This window comes from Ictidomys tridecemlineatus, chromosome 2 (genome assembly GCF_052094955.1).
Source record: "Ictidomys tridecemlineatus isolate mIctTri1 chromosome 2, mIctTri1.hap1, whole genome shotgun sequence".
Classification (NCBI taxonomy): Eukaryota; Metazoa; Chordata; class Mammalia; order Rodentia; family Sciuridae; genus Ictidomys; species Ictidomys tridecemlineatus.
Genome location: NC_135478.1, coordinates 199,988,206 through 200,002,710, shown reverse-complemented (window position 1 = coordinate 200,002,710; position 14,505 = coordinate 199,988,206). Strand labels below are relative to the sequence as shown.

At 39.4% G+C, this 14,505-nt stretch overlaps 1 protein-coding gene across 1 annotated transcript in view; it reads left to right on the top strand.

Annotated features, from left to right (window-relative positions):
- The window catches only part of Col1a2 (collagen type I alpha 2 chain), a 35,445-nt gene extending 22,062 nt beyond the window's left edge, over positions 1-13,383 (top strand). The window contains exons 32-52 of the mRNA XM_005331821.3: positions 641-748; positions 1,423-1,476; positions 2,346-2,399; positions 3,105-3,158; positions 3,262-3,315; positions 3,412-3,519; positions 3,892-3,945; positions 4,853-4,906; positions 5,897-6,058; positions 7,067-7,174; positions 7,837-7,944; positions 8,315-8,368; positions 8,451-8,558; positions 8,695-8,748; positions 9,166-9,273; positions 9,762-9,815; positions 9,939-10,046; positions 10,361-10,619; positions 11,047-11,231; positions 11,852-12,094; positions 12,898-13,383. Of these exons, the coding sequence (XP_005331878.1) occupies positions 641-748; positions 1,423-1,476; positions 2,346-2,399; positions 3,105-3,158; positions 3,262-3,315; positions 3,412-3,519; positions 3,892-3,945; positions 4,853-4,906; positions 5,897-6,058; positions 7,067-7,174; positions 7,837-7,944; positions 8,315-8,368; positions 8,451-8,558; positions 8,695-8,748; positions 9,166-9,273; positions 9,762-9,815; positions 9,939-10,046; positions 10,361-10,619; positions 11,047-11,231; positions 11,852-12,094; positions 12,898-13,044 (2,238 nt within the window). The 3' untranslated portion in view covers positions 13,045-13,383. The remainder of the gene's footprint in view (positions 1-640; positions 749-1,422; positions 1,477-2,345; positions 2,400-3,104; positions 3,159-3,261; positions 3,316-3,411; positions 3,520-3,891; positions 3,946-4,852; positions 4,907-5,896; positions 6,059-7,066; positions 7,175-7,836; positions 7,945-8,314; positions 8,369-8,450; positions 8,559-8,694; positions 8,749-9,165; positions 9,274-9,761; positions 9,816-9,938; positions 10,047-10,360; positions 10,620-11,046; positions 11,232-11,851; positions 12,095-12,897) is intronic.
- The last annotated feature ends 1,122 nt before the right edge of the window (positions 13,384-14,505 follow it).

Below are 14,505 nucleotides of genomic sequence, written 5' to 3'. Positions count from 1 at the left end.
GAAAATGTGTAGAGTCGTTGCAGAAGGTTATTTTAGTATGTGGAAGGATATTATAGGGAATAAATGAAAACAAGGTAAGAGGGAGAGAAGAAATAAGAAAGGAAATAGAGTTGGGTTAGATGATCCTTTCATTGGGACTTATTCATCTCAGAAGCTAGTCAATAGTTTTAAGTACATGAAATTGTGAAGGTTCATACAAAATGGAATCTATAGTCTCCTCTTTTAAGAAAACTAAAAACACAAATATCTCCCCAGTTGATAAGGTCTCTTTCCATGTTTCCCCCCTGGGTTAAGAGACTTATCCTTGAAAAAGGTTTATGGACATACATTTTTCACTCTCTGCTTCCCATTGTCCCCATCATCTCCTTCTCCAGGCCAGTCTTCCTTAAGAGGATTGGAAGCAGGTTATAGAAGAATCACAGCCACCCACTCCCACTACTCTCTTTTCTTTAGTCATTGTGTCATTGATAGCATCTCCCTGTTATATTCTCCCTCTTTCAATGTCCCTCCTTTGTGTCTCTAAGCAAGCAAGAATGCTACCTATTAAATGTTTAAATTGGAATTCTTCAAGAGTTTATTTCTTCATTTTTTTTTTTCTTTTGCCACTGAAATAATTGATTTCGCATGTGTTTGATTCAAGGGTGAACCCGGTGTGGTTGGTGCTCCAGGCACTGCTGGTGCATCTGGTCCTGGTGGACTCCCAGGAGAGAGGGGTGCTGCTGGCATACCTGGAGGCAAGGGAGAAAAGGTATCTTCTCAGTGTTGGCCCTTAATACATACTATTGATGAACCCTGGCAAAGGGACCACACAAGGATGCCCAGTTTTTTTTACAATTCTTGGCAGGTGGTCTGGTAGCATTTTGATATCTATCTATGTACATTTCCCTCTGCCACCTAGCACCTACGCATTTCTAAACTCACTAATCTGGCAAAATTCCTCACTACCATGGAATTTCACGCAAACAGATGGTGTTGAGTAATACATGAGGCTCATTTTAATGCCACTAACAATAATGCCTCATCCTGCCCTAATTAATGGGAAGAAGCTCTATTGAACAGCTGTCAACCGTGCTGCTGCATTAGTTATGCCGTAAGAGTGATCAGGCCCTGCAGCCCATTGTGATGTTGTCTTACAATTCTGTCCACATGAATTTGTACCTTGCTTGATTATGCGTCAGAAGGGTATATGGAAATTAGGGGGGAAATGTTTGACAATAATCTGGAATGGATCTTGAATTATTATTATTTTTAAAATTTCTTTCCTTGTTCAACATCCTATGGAAGGGTAGGGAATTGAGAAATGTACTAAATATCTTAAATGATGAATGGTATTATAGAGTCTTCTATAAAATCACTTCAGATTAATTTTGATTCAAAAATGTGTTCAGAAAATAAAAAGTTGCTCTTGCTTTATACTTTCAGGGTGAACCTGGCCTCAGAGGTGAAATTGGTAACCCTGGCAGAGATGGTGCTCGTGTAAGTTGAATTTTATTTGAATTGAGAAAGTTTTCAAAAATAGCAAGTTTAGTAAGATAGTATTGCATTCCTTCCTGGATCCACCACTAATAATGTCATTTTTCATGTTCCAAAAGAAAAATTCAACAGGACATAATCTTTTGGAAATCACATCTGGAATTTTCTAACTTCCCTAATATCAAATATACCACCTACAGACAAAAAGCTCTGGGTTTAATAGAACATTAAACAAGTATTTGAAGTGATAATGAGGGGGCTTTAAAAAATAACAAATGTAAATGCCTTTACATTTAAAAAGCCAGAACTCTTAACAAGGTCCTGCAGTTACTCAGATGTCTGCCCTGAGACTTTGTCTAAGAGCAGCCATAAAGATCAGCTTTTAATACCATAGAGATGCCAAAGAAAATACATAAAAGCATAATTACCCTACCAAGGGTATCAGCATCATGACACTTGCAGGCCACAGTCTGCCTTGGTTCTTTCTTTCACTTCTCCCTCAGAGATGATTTTCTGTAGCCCATTCTTTCCTTTGAACCATAGAGTTCTGACATTTCCAAACAAGGCTAATAAATTTACTGATCTCCAAGTAATTTTTATAAGAGCAGAATTCAGATCTCCCAAATTCTTAGCCTGCCCTCCATTTACACATTTTCATAGCTTTTATTACTCGAGTTCTGTTCTCCTGAAAGTGGCTTCTCATAGTCTTAATAATTAGAATTGAAATGGATCCAAGATTTCTTGATGTCCAACCAGAATGTGTAGTAACAGTGCTCAGTCTCTGCATAGGCCTAGCAGCAGGAATGACAAGGTTCACTTTTGAAGGTGTGGAGTGTTATTAATTAATAAGACATGTTTCCTTTTGTTACTAGGGTGCTCCTGGTGCTGTAGGTGCCCCTGGTCCTGCTGGAGCTACAGGTGACCGGGTGAGCTTGCATTTTCACTAAGTGTAACTCTATGAGCTGATAGCACTATCTAAAATTTCCTGCCTGCCCTAGTCCCAAAGAGCCCCAGCAATTCATTTTTATGGCTTGGTATAAAGCCCACTTATTTAAAAACCTAGCTGTTGTGATAGGGCAGCAGGAAACAAATGCTCTGTGTTTAAAGTTCTCTTTCCCATCCTATAGATGTGCCAGCTATCTGATCTATACTTTAATCCCTATCATTTGTTTTACAGACTTTCCCTGTTGCCCATTAACAATATCCTAATGCACTAAGCCTTCTCAAAGCCTTCAATTGTAAAAAATCAATAAAATACATAGTGTGCCCATTTCACATCAAGCAGTCCACTTAAAATAGACCTTATTTATTGTACTGCAAAGAGTGCAGCAAATAGATCAGCTCTGTGTCCATCTAAAAATTAAAATGTCCTCCTCCTGGTATTGTGGGTTCTGATTTATAGTGTTTTTGCAAGAGAACAACCAATACCACTTCAACTCTTAAAATGAATACAGCATTAAGTAAAGTAAGAATCCACTTCATTTTGCTCTGTGAGATGTACATTAGTTATCTCTTCCAAGAAATCTGCAAACTCTGACAACAGCCCTGTCTACTGCTGTTCTTCATCCTTCCTGCCTCTTGGAGCACCTGCATTAGGCACATTAGCAGATTCATCATTTGTTCCATTACAGGGTGAAGCTGGTGCTGCTGGTCCTGCTGGCCCACCTGGTCCTCGGGGTAGCCCTGTAAGTAAAAATCTGGATCATTTGGACTCTCATACCTCACAACTTTTGAACATTCATGAATTTAGGATTGCTAAGGCTTTTTAAAATCCCTTCTTCCATCTAGGGTGAACGTGGTGAGGTTGGTCCTGCTGGTCCCAATGGATTTGCTGGTCCTGCTGTGAGTATCACATAATGAAGATTGATCTGACATCATACCAGGTTGGGAAGCAGAGTGAATCAGAATACCAGAGCTATAACAGATCCTTTCCAACAGGGTGCCGCTGGTCAACCTGGTGCTAAAGGAGAGAGAGGAACCAAAGGACCTAAGGGTGAAAATGGTGTTGTTGGTCCCGCTGGCCCCGTTGGAGCTGCTGGCCCATCTGTAAGTTGAATTCACTGGTGGTCAACATAGCCTATATAGTTATCCATGAGATTTATAATTCAACATACATCAATCAAGTACCTACTGTATACTAGGGAATATACCAGAAAGAAGATGATTTTTTTTAAAAAGTTAATCTTTGCACACCAATTAACATTAAAGTTTTGCTAGTATCATCTTATTTATATTCTTCAATAAACCACAGGGTGGTAATATTTAAGTAAGAATATTTATTTTATATGACACAGATAATAATTTTTCATTTATGGATTTTCTTCTAATGGATATGGGAATGATCCTTTTGGAAAAAGAGTAACATGTATAAGAATCATTTCTTTTGGAGTTTGACCTCATCTTTCTGTTTGCATTTAGGGTCCAAATGGTCCCCCTGGTCCTGCTGGAGGTCGTGGTGATGGAGGACCCCCTGTAAGTATCTACAATGGACTCTGATCACTCTTCTTTCTTCAGATTCTATTAGGAATAACTTGAAAGTTTTGAAGTCTTTAGTTAATTTAAACTCTTACTAGAAGATTCTTGAGATTCAAGTTCATTCTAATCAGAGCAATTCTGATATTGAAGGTAAGATCAGCCACTCTGGATGTTAATCCCAGCTGAGGCTCAATGCAGGATATGTTTCTACCACCTCACTTGAGGTAATACCCAAGGTCGACCCCTAGTGGTTTAACTGTGAAGTGGATAAAATAGTTCTTTATCTTTTTTTTTTTTTAATGAAATGATATGTCTTTATTATTTTCAACACAACCCACAGAGTAGTTTTTTTATTTCTCCCTTTTCCTACCTGTCCTAGTCCTTACCCTTGTATCTAGTGTTGCCAGTTTGACTTTCTAGAGATGCAGAGCTCCCCAGAAATGGATTCTACTGAGTAGTGGGAGTGGGTGGCTGTGTATAGTGCCCTAGGTCATTTATTCTTTCTACACACACCCTCTATAAATAACATTTCTCCTTTAGTTATTTTTTTCCCATTCTCTTAGTCAGGTAGTTAAGATAGTCACTAATGTATACAACATTAATGTGTAACAGTGACATAGTGTCTTATATTCTTGCTCTTACAACCATGAGTTAAGATGTATTTCAAAAAGAACAGTCAAAACCTTAATGCAAAACATGGGCACAGTAACTGGTGGCATGTTGATAAGGAATAGGTGGGGAGGAGGGTCTTCAGAGTCCTGGTTGAATTATACCTATAGGAAACAGCCTACTACTTACTCTTTGGTCCATCCCTAGTCCCATCAGGATTTTCCACAGGAGAAATTCCTCTCATCCAAATTTTTGGAGTTAGTTTGACTGAAATTTTAATGTGCTTCATTCTTAGGGTATGACTGGTTTCCCTGGTGCTGCTGGACGAACTGGTCCTCCTGGACCCTCTGTAAGTAAATCACTCCAAATATGTCTCATTTACACTAGCCAAAAAATCTGGCCTCTGATAAGAAACTATCGAGCAACTTAAAAGTAGTGAGCAACTCTCTATAAAAACATATCGCTAATATTTGCTATTACTTTCCTGATGTAAAATCAGTTTTTCTCAGCCATTAAGGCAAAACCATCACAAATTATATTTTATAATATCAATTTAAGAGGCTTTTACTCATGCAAACACCAATCTCATTTTGAGGGCATGATCTCTGTTAAAAATAAAGAAACAGTATGGTTTCAGTCACATATCAGATATTTCTATATCTAATTACCCTTTATGGCTAACATTCTGCCTCCGTTGTTAAGGTATAATTGTTCCTAAATTTAAAGGTGGTTTGGCCTCTAATTTAATTCTGATTCAGACTCTCCTGTCAGGACTCAAGAGAATTTAATTAATTACCAAGGATTAAGTCTTCTGGTTGAGGTTTCAGGTGGGGTGGAAATAGCAAAGATGTTGATTTCTTGGAATCCTTTTACAGGTTCATAACAGAAAAATCTTCATTCCCTGTAGGCATTTAATTAAACCTAGTTGAGAGCATATGTGGTTCCTAAGTTATGAACAAAATGCCAGTATTGGCTTTCTTCAAAAAGAAATGGGCAGAATCTTCCAAAACCCAAAGTCCCGTTCACTTAAAATTAACTCTCATAACTTTGCATGGTTCTGATTCTAATATGCCAGGGTCCTGGTGGCATGACATTACGTTTTCTCACAGAAGTTTGACACTAACTCTGCCTCGATTATTTGCTGTGTCATAGCCTCAGTAAATGTATAACAGAAGTTGCTTCTTTCTATGAGGTTGTTAAAAACTCTAAATCCAAACAACAGCCAGAGTAGTTTTGCTTCCTCTCACTACTTGAGTCTTGGTATGTAAAACGTCGGTGGCTCTCTTCCAGGTCCATTATACTCAACAGAAAGTAAATAACCTTGTAAATTTGCCTACAGGGTATCACTGGCCCTCCTGGTCCCCCTGGTGCTGCTGGTAAAGAAGGGCTTCGAGGTCCTCGTGGTGACCAAGGTCCCGTTGGCCGAACTGGAGAAACAGGTGCATCTGGCCCACCTGGCTTCGCTGGTGAAAAGGGTCCCGCTGGAGAGCCTGGTACTGCTGTAAGTAATTTCAAACTCCTTTTTCTTATTGCCTGTTGTTGAGCTAAAATAAAGCCCCTACTCGAATCCTCAATTTGGCATTTATGTTTGTTGATGAGTATTGCAAGCTCTCGCGTAGAGCTCAGTTGAGCCAGGAAATCTGTCCAGCACACTAGGTGCTGAGGCTTCAGCAGATACTCAGAAAGTACATAACAGGAATTGCAGCAAAGGAGGGAACTCACTCTTTATCACGACAGCCCTTTAAGCTGTTTGTCGAGAACACCTAAGTTTCTAGAATTAAGAGAATTCCATTGCTGTGGCCATCCTACTGGACATTCATCAATATCAGTAAGCTACTGATTTCTCAAACATGCATCATCCAGTATGATTGCTGCTTTGAAAGTGCTTTATCATATATGTGTTTTAAATTTCAGTAAAGTTGCCAGGCACAGTGGCACACGCCTGTAATCCCAGAATGCTGGGGAGGCTGAGGCAGGAGGATAGAGAGTTCAAAGCCAGCTTCAGCAAAAGCAAGACACTAAGAAACTCAGTGAGACCCTATCTCTAAATGAAATACAAAATAGGGCTAGGGATTGGCTCAGTGGTTGAGTGCCCCTCACTTCCATCCCTAGTACCACTCCTCCCCAAATTTTTTTTTCAGTAAAGTTTTCTTTAAAAAAAAAAAAAGTGAAAAAGTGCCTTTATTAGACCTTAGAGGCCAAAATTAAGATTTGCTTCCCTGCATGGAGTGTGTGAAAACTCTATCCCCCTTGCAAATGGCCTCATTAATTTCAACTACATATTGTTAAATGTTGTACCATTTATCTTAAGGAGGAATTGGGTACAAAAAAAATATATACATGCCAAGATATAAGCTCACTGTCATCACTAGAGAAAAGATTTCAAGGATACATACCACTATTAGGACATAAACCCTTTTGTAAACTCATTTTCATAATCCTCAAACTAAACTGTATTATCAACCAGGGTCTTAAACCAGTAATACTCAGTATTTTTTCTCTTGCTTAGGGACCTCCTGGCACCCCAGGTCCTCAGGGTCTTCTTGGTGCTCCTGGTATTCTGGGTCTCCCTGGCTCCAGGGGCGAACGTGGTCTGCCAGGTATTGCTGGTGCTTTGGTGAGTGTTTGACACCACTCTGATTCTCATTAACATAATAAAAGATTTTAAAAGCTGCCACTTCAAATGTGACAGATTGATCACTGAATAACTCCACTTAAGATTTTTATTCATGGCATTTTCTTTATACAGATCACATGTCACTTATCTAAGAAGCTTTAATACCACCTTACTTAGACACACACTATAAAGACACAGCTTAACATTATGCAGAATGATTTTTGTTCTTTCTACACGCTTAAGAACTATATAAGCTCTAATTGCATTTACTCCTCTGCAATATGAAATGCTGGCATCATTTATCGTGCAGGAAGAATGAAATTCTGGAAATTCTGAATCATCCCATTTAACCTTACATGTGACAGCAACCAGAAATCATCTCATCTCCATAAACTCTTATCAACTATCTGAATTATTTTCATTTGGGATATTGGATGCAACTAGGTTTGCTTTATACAGAGCAAAATTCTATAACTACTCAATACTGACCTTCTGAGTGTATAGAAGGCAGGCAAGCACAACACTAATGACACCTCCTGACGTTTTGCAGTCCAGTTTGCCTTTTTTTTTTTTTTTTCAAACTAGAATCTCCTGAAGGTTGTTTTTGGAGAGTGAGGTTAGCATTTCATCTAATGAGAGAAATGTTGCTTTATCTTCTTTAGGGTGAACCTGGTCCTCTGGGCATTGCAGGCCCTCCTGGGGCCCGTGGTCCCCCTGGTGCAGTGGGCAGTCCTGGAGTCAATGGTGCTCCTGGTGAAGCTGGTCGTGATGTGAGTACCACACTTGGTTTGTAAAATAATACCGAGAAGGATCTCATTGTGTGGAACTTCGTGTGCTGAGCTAAAGTCCTCTTGTTCCAAGTTTCTGAACTAGATGATCTGTTTTTCCATAACATCTACATGTAATGAACTCACAGGACTGAAAGATATGAACAGTTTCTTGAGCCGCAGAATGGGTCTTTAACTATCACACTTTACATTTGGGGCTTAAATATTAAAAATATCTCAAAGAAAATCTAGCTTGGAAGACCCTATCCCTTTAACAGTCTGAAATAAGTTCCCTTGAAGGGGTTGGGAGATGAAGGGGTTAGTATGCCACAGAGCCTCATCAAGAGCATTAATTTGCATGGTGTCTTCACAGGGCAATCCTGGAAGTGATGGTCCTCCAGGTCGCGATGGTCAACCTGGACACAAGGTCAGTACAGGTTTTCATTTTTCTCTAACTTAAAAGTGATGAAAATACAGATTGATGCTAAGCTTCATTTTGCCTTTGGTAGGGAGAACGCGGTTACCCTGGCAACATTGGTCCTGCTGGTGCTGCAGGTGCACCTGGTCCTCATGGCACTGTGGGTCCTGCTGGCAAACATGGAAACCGCGGTGAACCTGTAAGTCTAAATACCATTCCCTTAATGCTATCATCCTCAGGACTCCTCTCGTCTTCTCCACAGTGGGAGAGAGCAGGAGCATGAGAGAAGGATCTTGCGCTTAGCTGATGACTTGTTTCTCTTTTCCCATTTACAGGGTCCTGCTGGTTCTGTTGGTCCTGTTGGTGCTGTCGGTCCAAGAGGTCCTAGTGTACGTACACAGTGAGATTTTATACAAATTAACCCTTAGGGAGAATCCATCCAAATTATCTATTATCTATATCTATTATATATTATCTATAACTATACATTATCTATTCAGAAGTTTGATAATATATATAGGCTAGACTTCAAATTTTAAAATATTTTACTCTATAAAAAAAGATTTGATTCAGATAGCTTGATCTATTTGAAGGCTTTTCTGCTTGTTTGTATTACGTAATCATAGGCATCTAGCCCTTTCACCCACAGCTCAACTAAAGCAGAGATTATCAGAAGAATTGAGAACCTATCTAGACCTTTGCATGTCTCAAGTTACCTTTACAAACAGGGTAAACAGAATTTATAGAAAAGTGAGCATCGTTTTTGAAAAGCTAAAAGTCCTCTCTGTTGTTCTCTTTTCTTACAGGGCCCACAAGGCGTTCGAGGTGACAAGGGAGAGCCTGGTGATAAAGGGCCCAGAGGTCTTCCTGGCCTAAAGGGACACAATGGATTACAGGGTCTTCCAGGTCTCGCTGTAAGTAAAACGTGGCCATTCCACATGTACACTGACCTCAAAGGCCTTGAGCTCAGAAGGACCTCCTCCGCATTTTCACTGCTATTGTTCTAAAACATCCTGCCTCGTGCCCATTTCCCACTCTGGCTAATTCCATGTCTGTCAGTGATGATTCTGTTTCATCCCCAGACGAAAAGGTGAGGGTTAAGGGAGATAGAAAAATACATATATTAAAATCTCCTGGCAACAATGTCCTTCAACCCCACTTAAAATAAACATAATTAGAGGAATGACTAATATTGCACTGTTGAAATAGCTCGTGGAAAAAAAATAATTGAATGTAATAGACATAATGGGAGAAAAGAGCCCCACTTTACATTTTCAATTTTCTCAGTCCAGAGTCCATTGAAACTAAAGTTTTCTATTCAATTTAGTGGGGGAGAAAATCTGTCTATTGACATGTGTTCTGAAAGTGTGATTTTTCTGTTGTTGTTGCTCTCTCTTTCAAGGGTCAACATGGCGATCAAGGTTCTCCTGGCCCCGTTGGTCCTGCTGGCCCTAGGGTAGGTGCACCCAAAAGATAGGTCATCTCTGAAATTGAGGCCAACAAGGGCAGTAAGGCCCAGGCCACATCTGCCTGGTGTGGATTTGCTCATTCACATGCACTTGTTTTCCTTCTTCTTTAGGGTCCTGCTGGTCCTTCTGGCCCTGTTGGCAAAGATGGTCGCTCTGGACATCCTGGTAGTGTCGGACCTGCTGGTGTTCGAGGATCTCAGGGTAGCCAAGGACCTGCTGTAAGTATGATTTGGTGAAATGAGAAAGAACATCACTGACTAGGGGAAAATTCTCTTCAGACTAAACCCAGGCAGTTTTGATAACACATTGAAGTAGCCCCACTTCAATATATTTTCTAAGGTATCTGAATATGGACTGTATGCATTGAGGTTTGTAAGCCCATGCCAAGAAGTGTGCCCCGGAACAAGTTACTTACTTTAACTTGATTCCTTGTTGCTTTTATATGAAGCTCCATTGAAAATCTGCTGGCATGGATGTCTCTCTCACTGCAGCTGCATTCAAAGCTTTTCCTTTCTCACTTCTACCTTCACAGGGCCCTCCCGGTCCCCCTGGGCCTCCTGGGCCTCCTGGTGTAAGCGGTGGTGGTTACGACTTTGGTTATGAAGGAGACTTCTACAGGGCTGACCAGCCTCGCTCATCACCTTCTCTCAGACCCAAGGATTATGAAGTGGATGCCACCCTGAAGTCCCTCAACAACCAGATTGAGACCCTTCTTACTCCTGAAGGCTCTAGGAAGAACCCAGCTCGCACATGCCGAGACTTAAGACTCAGCCACCCAGAGTGGAGCAGCGGTAGGTCAAAACGTCCCAGCCACACTGACTGTTCTAACAGGTTGAGCTCATCAAACTCAATTCCCACTGATATCTCAAGTGAAAATGTTTTTGGTATAAAACTCACAGTATGTGAAATTTTAGCCAATTTATGAAGCATCATTTTCTTCTCCCAACCAGTGAGCATCCTCAGAATTCCCTTAACATAGATTTTTGACCTTCTCATGGGTAAATACCCTGCTCTGATTTTGCATGGAGGAGATATGAGAAGGAACTGTCTAATCCGAAACATAGCCTCCTCTTTCTTCCTGATAAATGTGGAACAGAGAATATCACAGTACCATAAAAAAAGTTACTTATGAAAATCAGTATTTTTGACTAATTATTATTAGAATCTATGTTCTACTCAGTAAGAAGGTTAATTATCTGGGTCTTGTTTTCTGAAAAGGTTACTACTGGATTGACCCGAACCAAGGATGCACTATGGATGCTATCAAAGTATACTGTGATTTCTCTACTGGTGAAACCTGCATCAAGGCCCAACCTGAACACATCCCAGCCAAGAACTGGTACAGGAGCACCAAGGCCAAGAAGCACGTCTGGTTAGCAGAAATTATGAATGGTGGTAGCCAGGTGAGGTGTCCTACAAACACTCCTCACTCTATAAAATGTTATTTTCTTAAGATTATTTGTGTTTTACTTGTCTGTGTTTCGCTATCTTACCAGTTCTGTCCTTGACTGTAAAAGATGGGTTGAATGGATCAAACACGTAATATGGTTGATAATCATTGGAAAAGCAGGCCAATGTCATTTAATGTGAAGGTGTGCTGGCCAGCAAATAGCTATGCATATGTGCTTTCAGAACAAAAGCAGTTTTCCTGAATTTTTAATCAAACTTTTTTCACCAACTTTGTTGAATCCCTTTTAGATTTCCACATATTAGAGACATATTATAGAAAAAGGTTGGCTTCTGAATCTCTATCTCATTGCTATGTGCACATTAATGCTTACCTAAAACAGGTGCCATTATTAAATAATCTCACCTTAGCCTAGTAGATCTTATGTCCACCATATGCTTCAAAGACAAGTGAACTTGAGTTTCCTTAAAAAGTACTTACTTCCTAAGACTTGGATATAAGTCCATTACTCCTCCTTTTACCAGACTGGTTTGGTTCTTTGTTGTTGTTGTTTTAATTTTACTTTTAGAATCTGAGTTCTCCACTTAACTGGGATTCCCATTTTATCCTCTGCAGTTCGAATACAATGTAGAAGGAGTGACCTCCAAGGAAATGGCTACTCAACTTGCCTTTATGCGCCTGCTGGCCAACCATGCCTCTCAGAACATCACCTACCACTGCAAGAACAGCATTGCATACATGGATGGGGAGACTGGCAGTCTGGATAAGGCTATCCTTCTGCAAGGCTCCAATGATGTTGAATTTGTTGCCGATGGCAACAGCAGGTTCACTTACACTGTTCTTGTAGATGGCTGCTCTGTAAGTAATATTAAAATGTGGGAATAGTATTTGTTTGGCGAAGTGGGGTTGGGGGAGTTCTAGCTTAGATCATTAGATGAACAGATGAATGACAAACCTAACTTATTCACTCTTTTTCATAAAGATATTTACTTAAATTCAGACGGATAAATCCAGAGAATTCTTATCAGATAACTGCCTTCAGAAGTACTCTGAAGTGCGGAAATAACTACTGTGTGTATGCATTAGTTGTTTTTCCTTTAGCTTAATTCTTACATTACAATGTATGCCAAGAATTTAAATTTTGAGATTTACAGAGCCTATAATTTTAAAATTTGCAGTCATGTTGTATTTTTATTTTACTTCTTAGTATGGCCTATATTTAATTTTTTTCTTTAGATATTTTTTCTTTATAAAAAAGAAAATATGTAACATATTCCCTTCAATATGTTACAATTAGGATAAAATTTAGACTTCATTCATGGCAGTACTACATACCTACCCAACTCCCTCTTCCCAAATACACACACACACACACACACACACACACACACATCCCAATTTTGAAAATGATATTGTAGAAATAAGCCTCTTGGACTATATTTAAATGCATCAAAACTTAGGCTGGTCTGGGCAGAACCTCTCCGTAAAGAAATGCTTGACACTACACTCTCAGAGACGAGTTTGTTGATCTGGAACAAAATCGTCAGAATGCTATAAACAAGTCAAAAAGTGCTTCTTATAAAATCTAAAGTGAGGATGTTACCCAGTGCAGGAATAATCCTACTTTACATATCTCTTTCCTTCCTTTTTTTTTTTAACAGAAAAAGACAAATGAATGGGGAAAGACGATCATTGAATACAAAACAAACAAGCCGTCTCGCTTGCCCTTCCTTGATATTGCACCTTTGGACATCGGTGGCGCTGACCAAGAAATTGGTGTGGACATTGGCCCAGTCTGTTTCAAATAAATGAACTCAACCTAAATTAAAAGTCAAAAAAGAAATCTGGGGGGAAAAAACACTTTTTCTTTACCATTTCCTCTTTTTCTTCTTTTTTAACTGAAAGCTGAATCCTTCCATTTCTTCTGCACAACTCCTTGCTTAAATTGTGGGCAAAAGAGAAGAAGGATTGATCAGAGCATTGTGCAATAAGATTTAATTAACTCCCACTCCCTCTCCCCCTCCCCAAAAGATCTGGAATTTTGTGGTTTTTTTTTTTTCAACATTCTCACACCTATTGTGGAAAATGTCAACCTTTGTAAGAAAACTAAAATAAAAATTGAAAAATAAAAATCGTGAACATTCGCACCACTTGTGGCTTCTGAATATCTTCCACAGAGGGAAGTTTAAAACCAGAACTTCCAAAGGTTTAAACTACCTCAAAATGCTTTCCTGTGGGTGCGATCCACCTCATCCATGCTGACCTAGACAGACATGAACTGAGGTACTTGTTTTTGTTCATAATACAAAGGTGCTAACTAATAGTATTTCAGATACTTGAAGAATGTTGATGGTGCTAGAAGAATCTGAGAAGAAATACTCCTCTGTATTGAGTTGTATTGTGTGGGTTTTTTTTTTTAATTTGACTTAGCATCCGTATGTTTCATCTCATCCCCAACTAAAGGTATGCACATCATTTGCCCAAAATCGCCCTCTTCTTAGATTCAGCATTTGTTCTTTGCCAGTCTCATTTTCATTCTCTTCCATGGTTCCAAAGAAGCCTTGTTTCTTAGACAAGCAGAAAAAAATTAAATTGTACCTATTTTGTATATGTGAGATGTTTAAATAAATTGTGAAAAATGAAATAAAGCATGTTTGGTTTTCCAAAAGAATATATTGAGTAAAATTCCTTGCTTCAATGCTCTTTGCAATGTAAATATGCATCTCTACCAGCCATTAGACTAAGTGCCTCTCATTAGATAGAAATTGTGCAAAAAAGGGCAGTGTAATCGGGTGTTAAGAGCAGAACACAAGGACCGGGAGATCTGAGCTTTAATTCTGACTCTGTTCCTTATGGCTGAGTGATTGGAGCTTCTGAGCCCTGTGTTTCAGTTTCTTATCTATAATACGGAGGGGAGTCCTTCGGTGCATTATTAAACATTAGCCCTGCTCAGAATATGTAAAGCTTAAGCAGCACAGCATCGTCAACCTAAGTTTACTATAAGCAAAGGTCAATAAAAACTTTTGGTTTATTATCCATTAAGCACTTTGCAACTGAAAATGGCTGAAAGCTGGTCTATGCACAATTAATATTATTAACTAAAACAGTTTCAAATATTCAGTAAAAATGCCATACACTTAAATCTGATGCAACTGAGTACAATGCCTGTTAAGAGGTAATGTGTGTGCTGTCAATCAGCATAGACAGTTGTGGATAATAGTACCATGAACACCTACCTGCCAAATCAAGTTCATTTTCCTCCCCTGCAC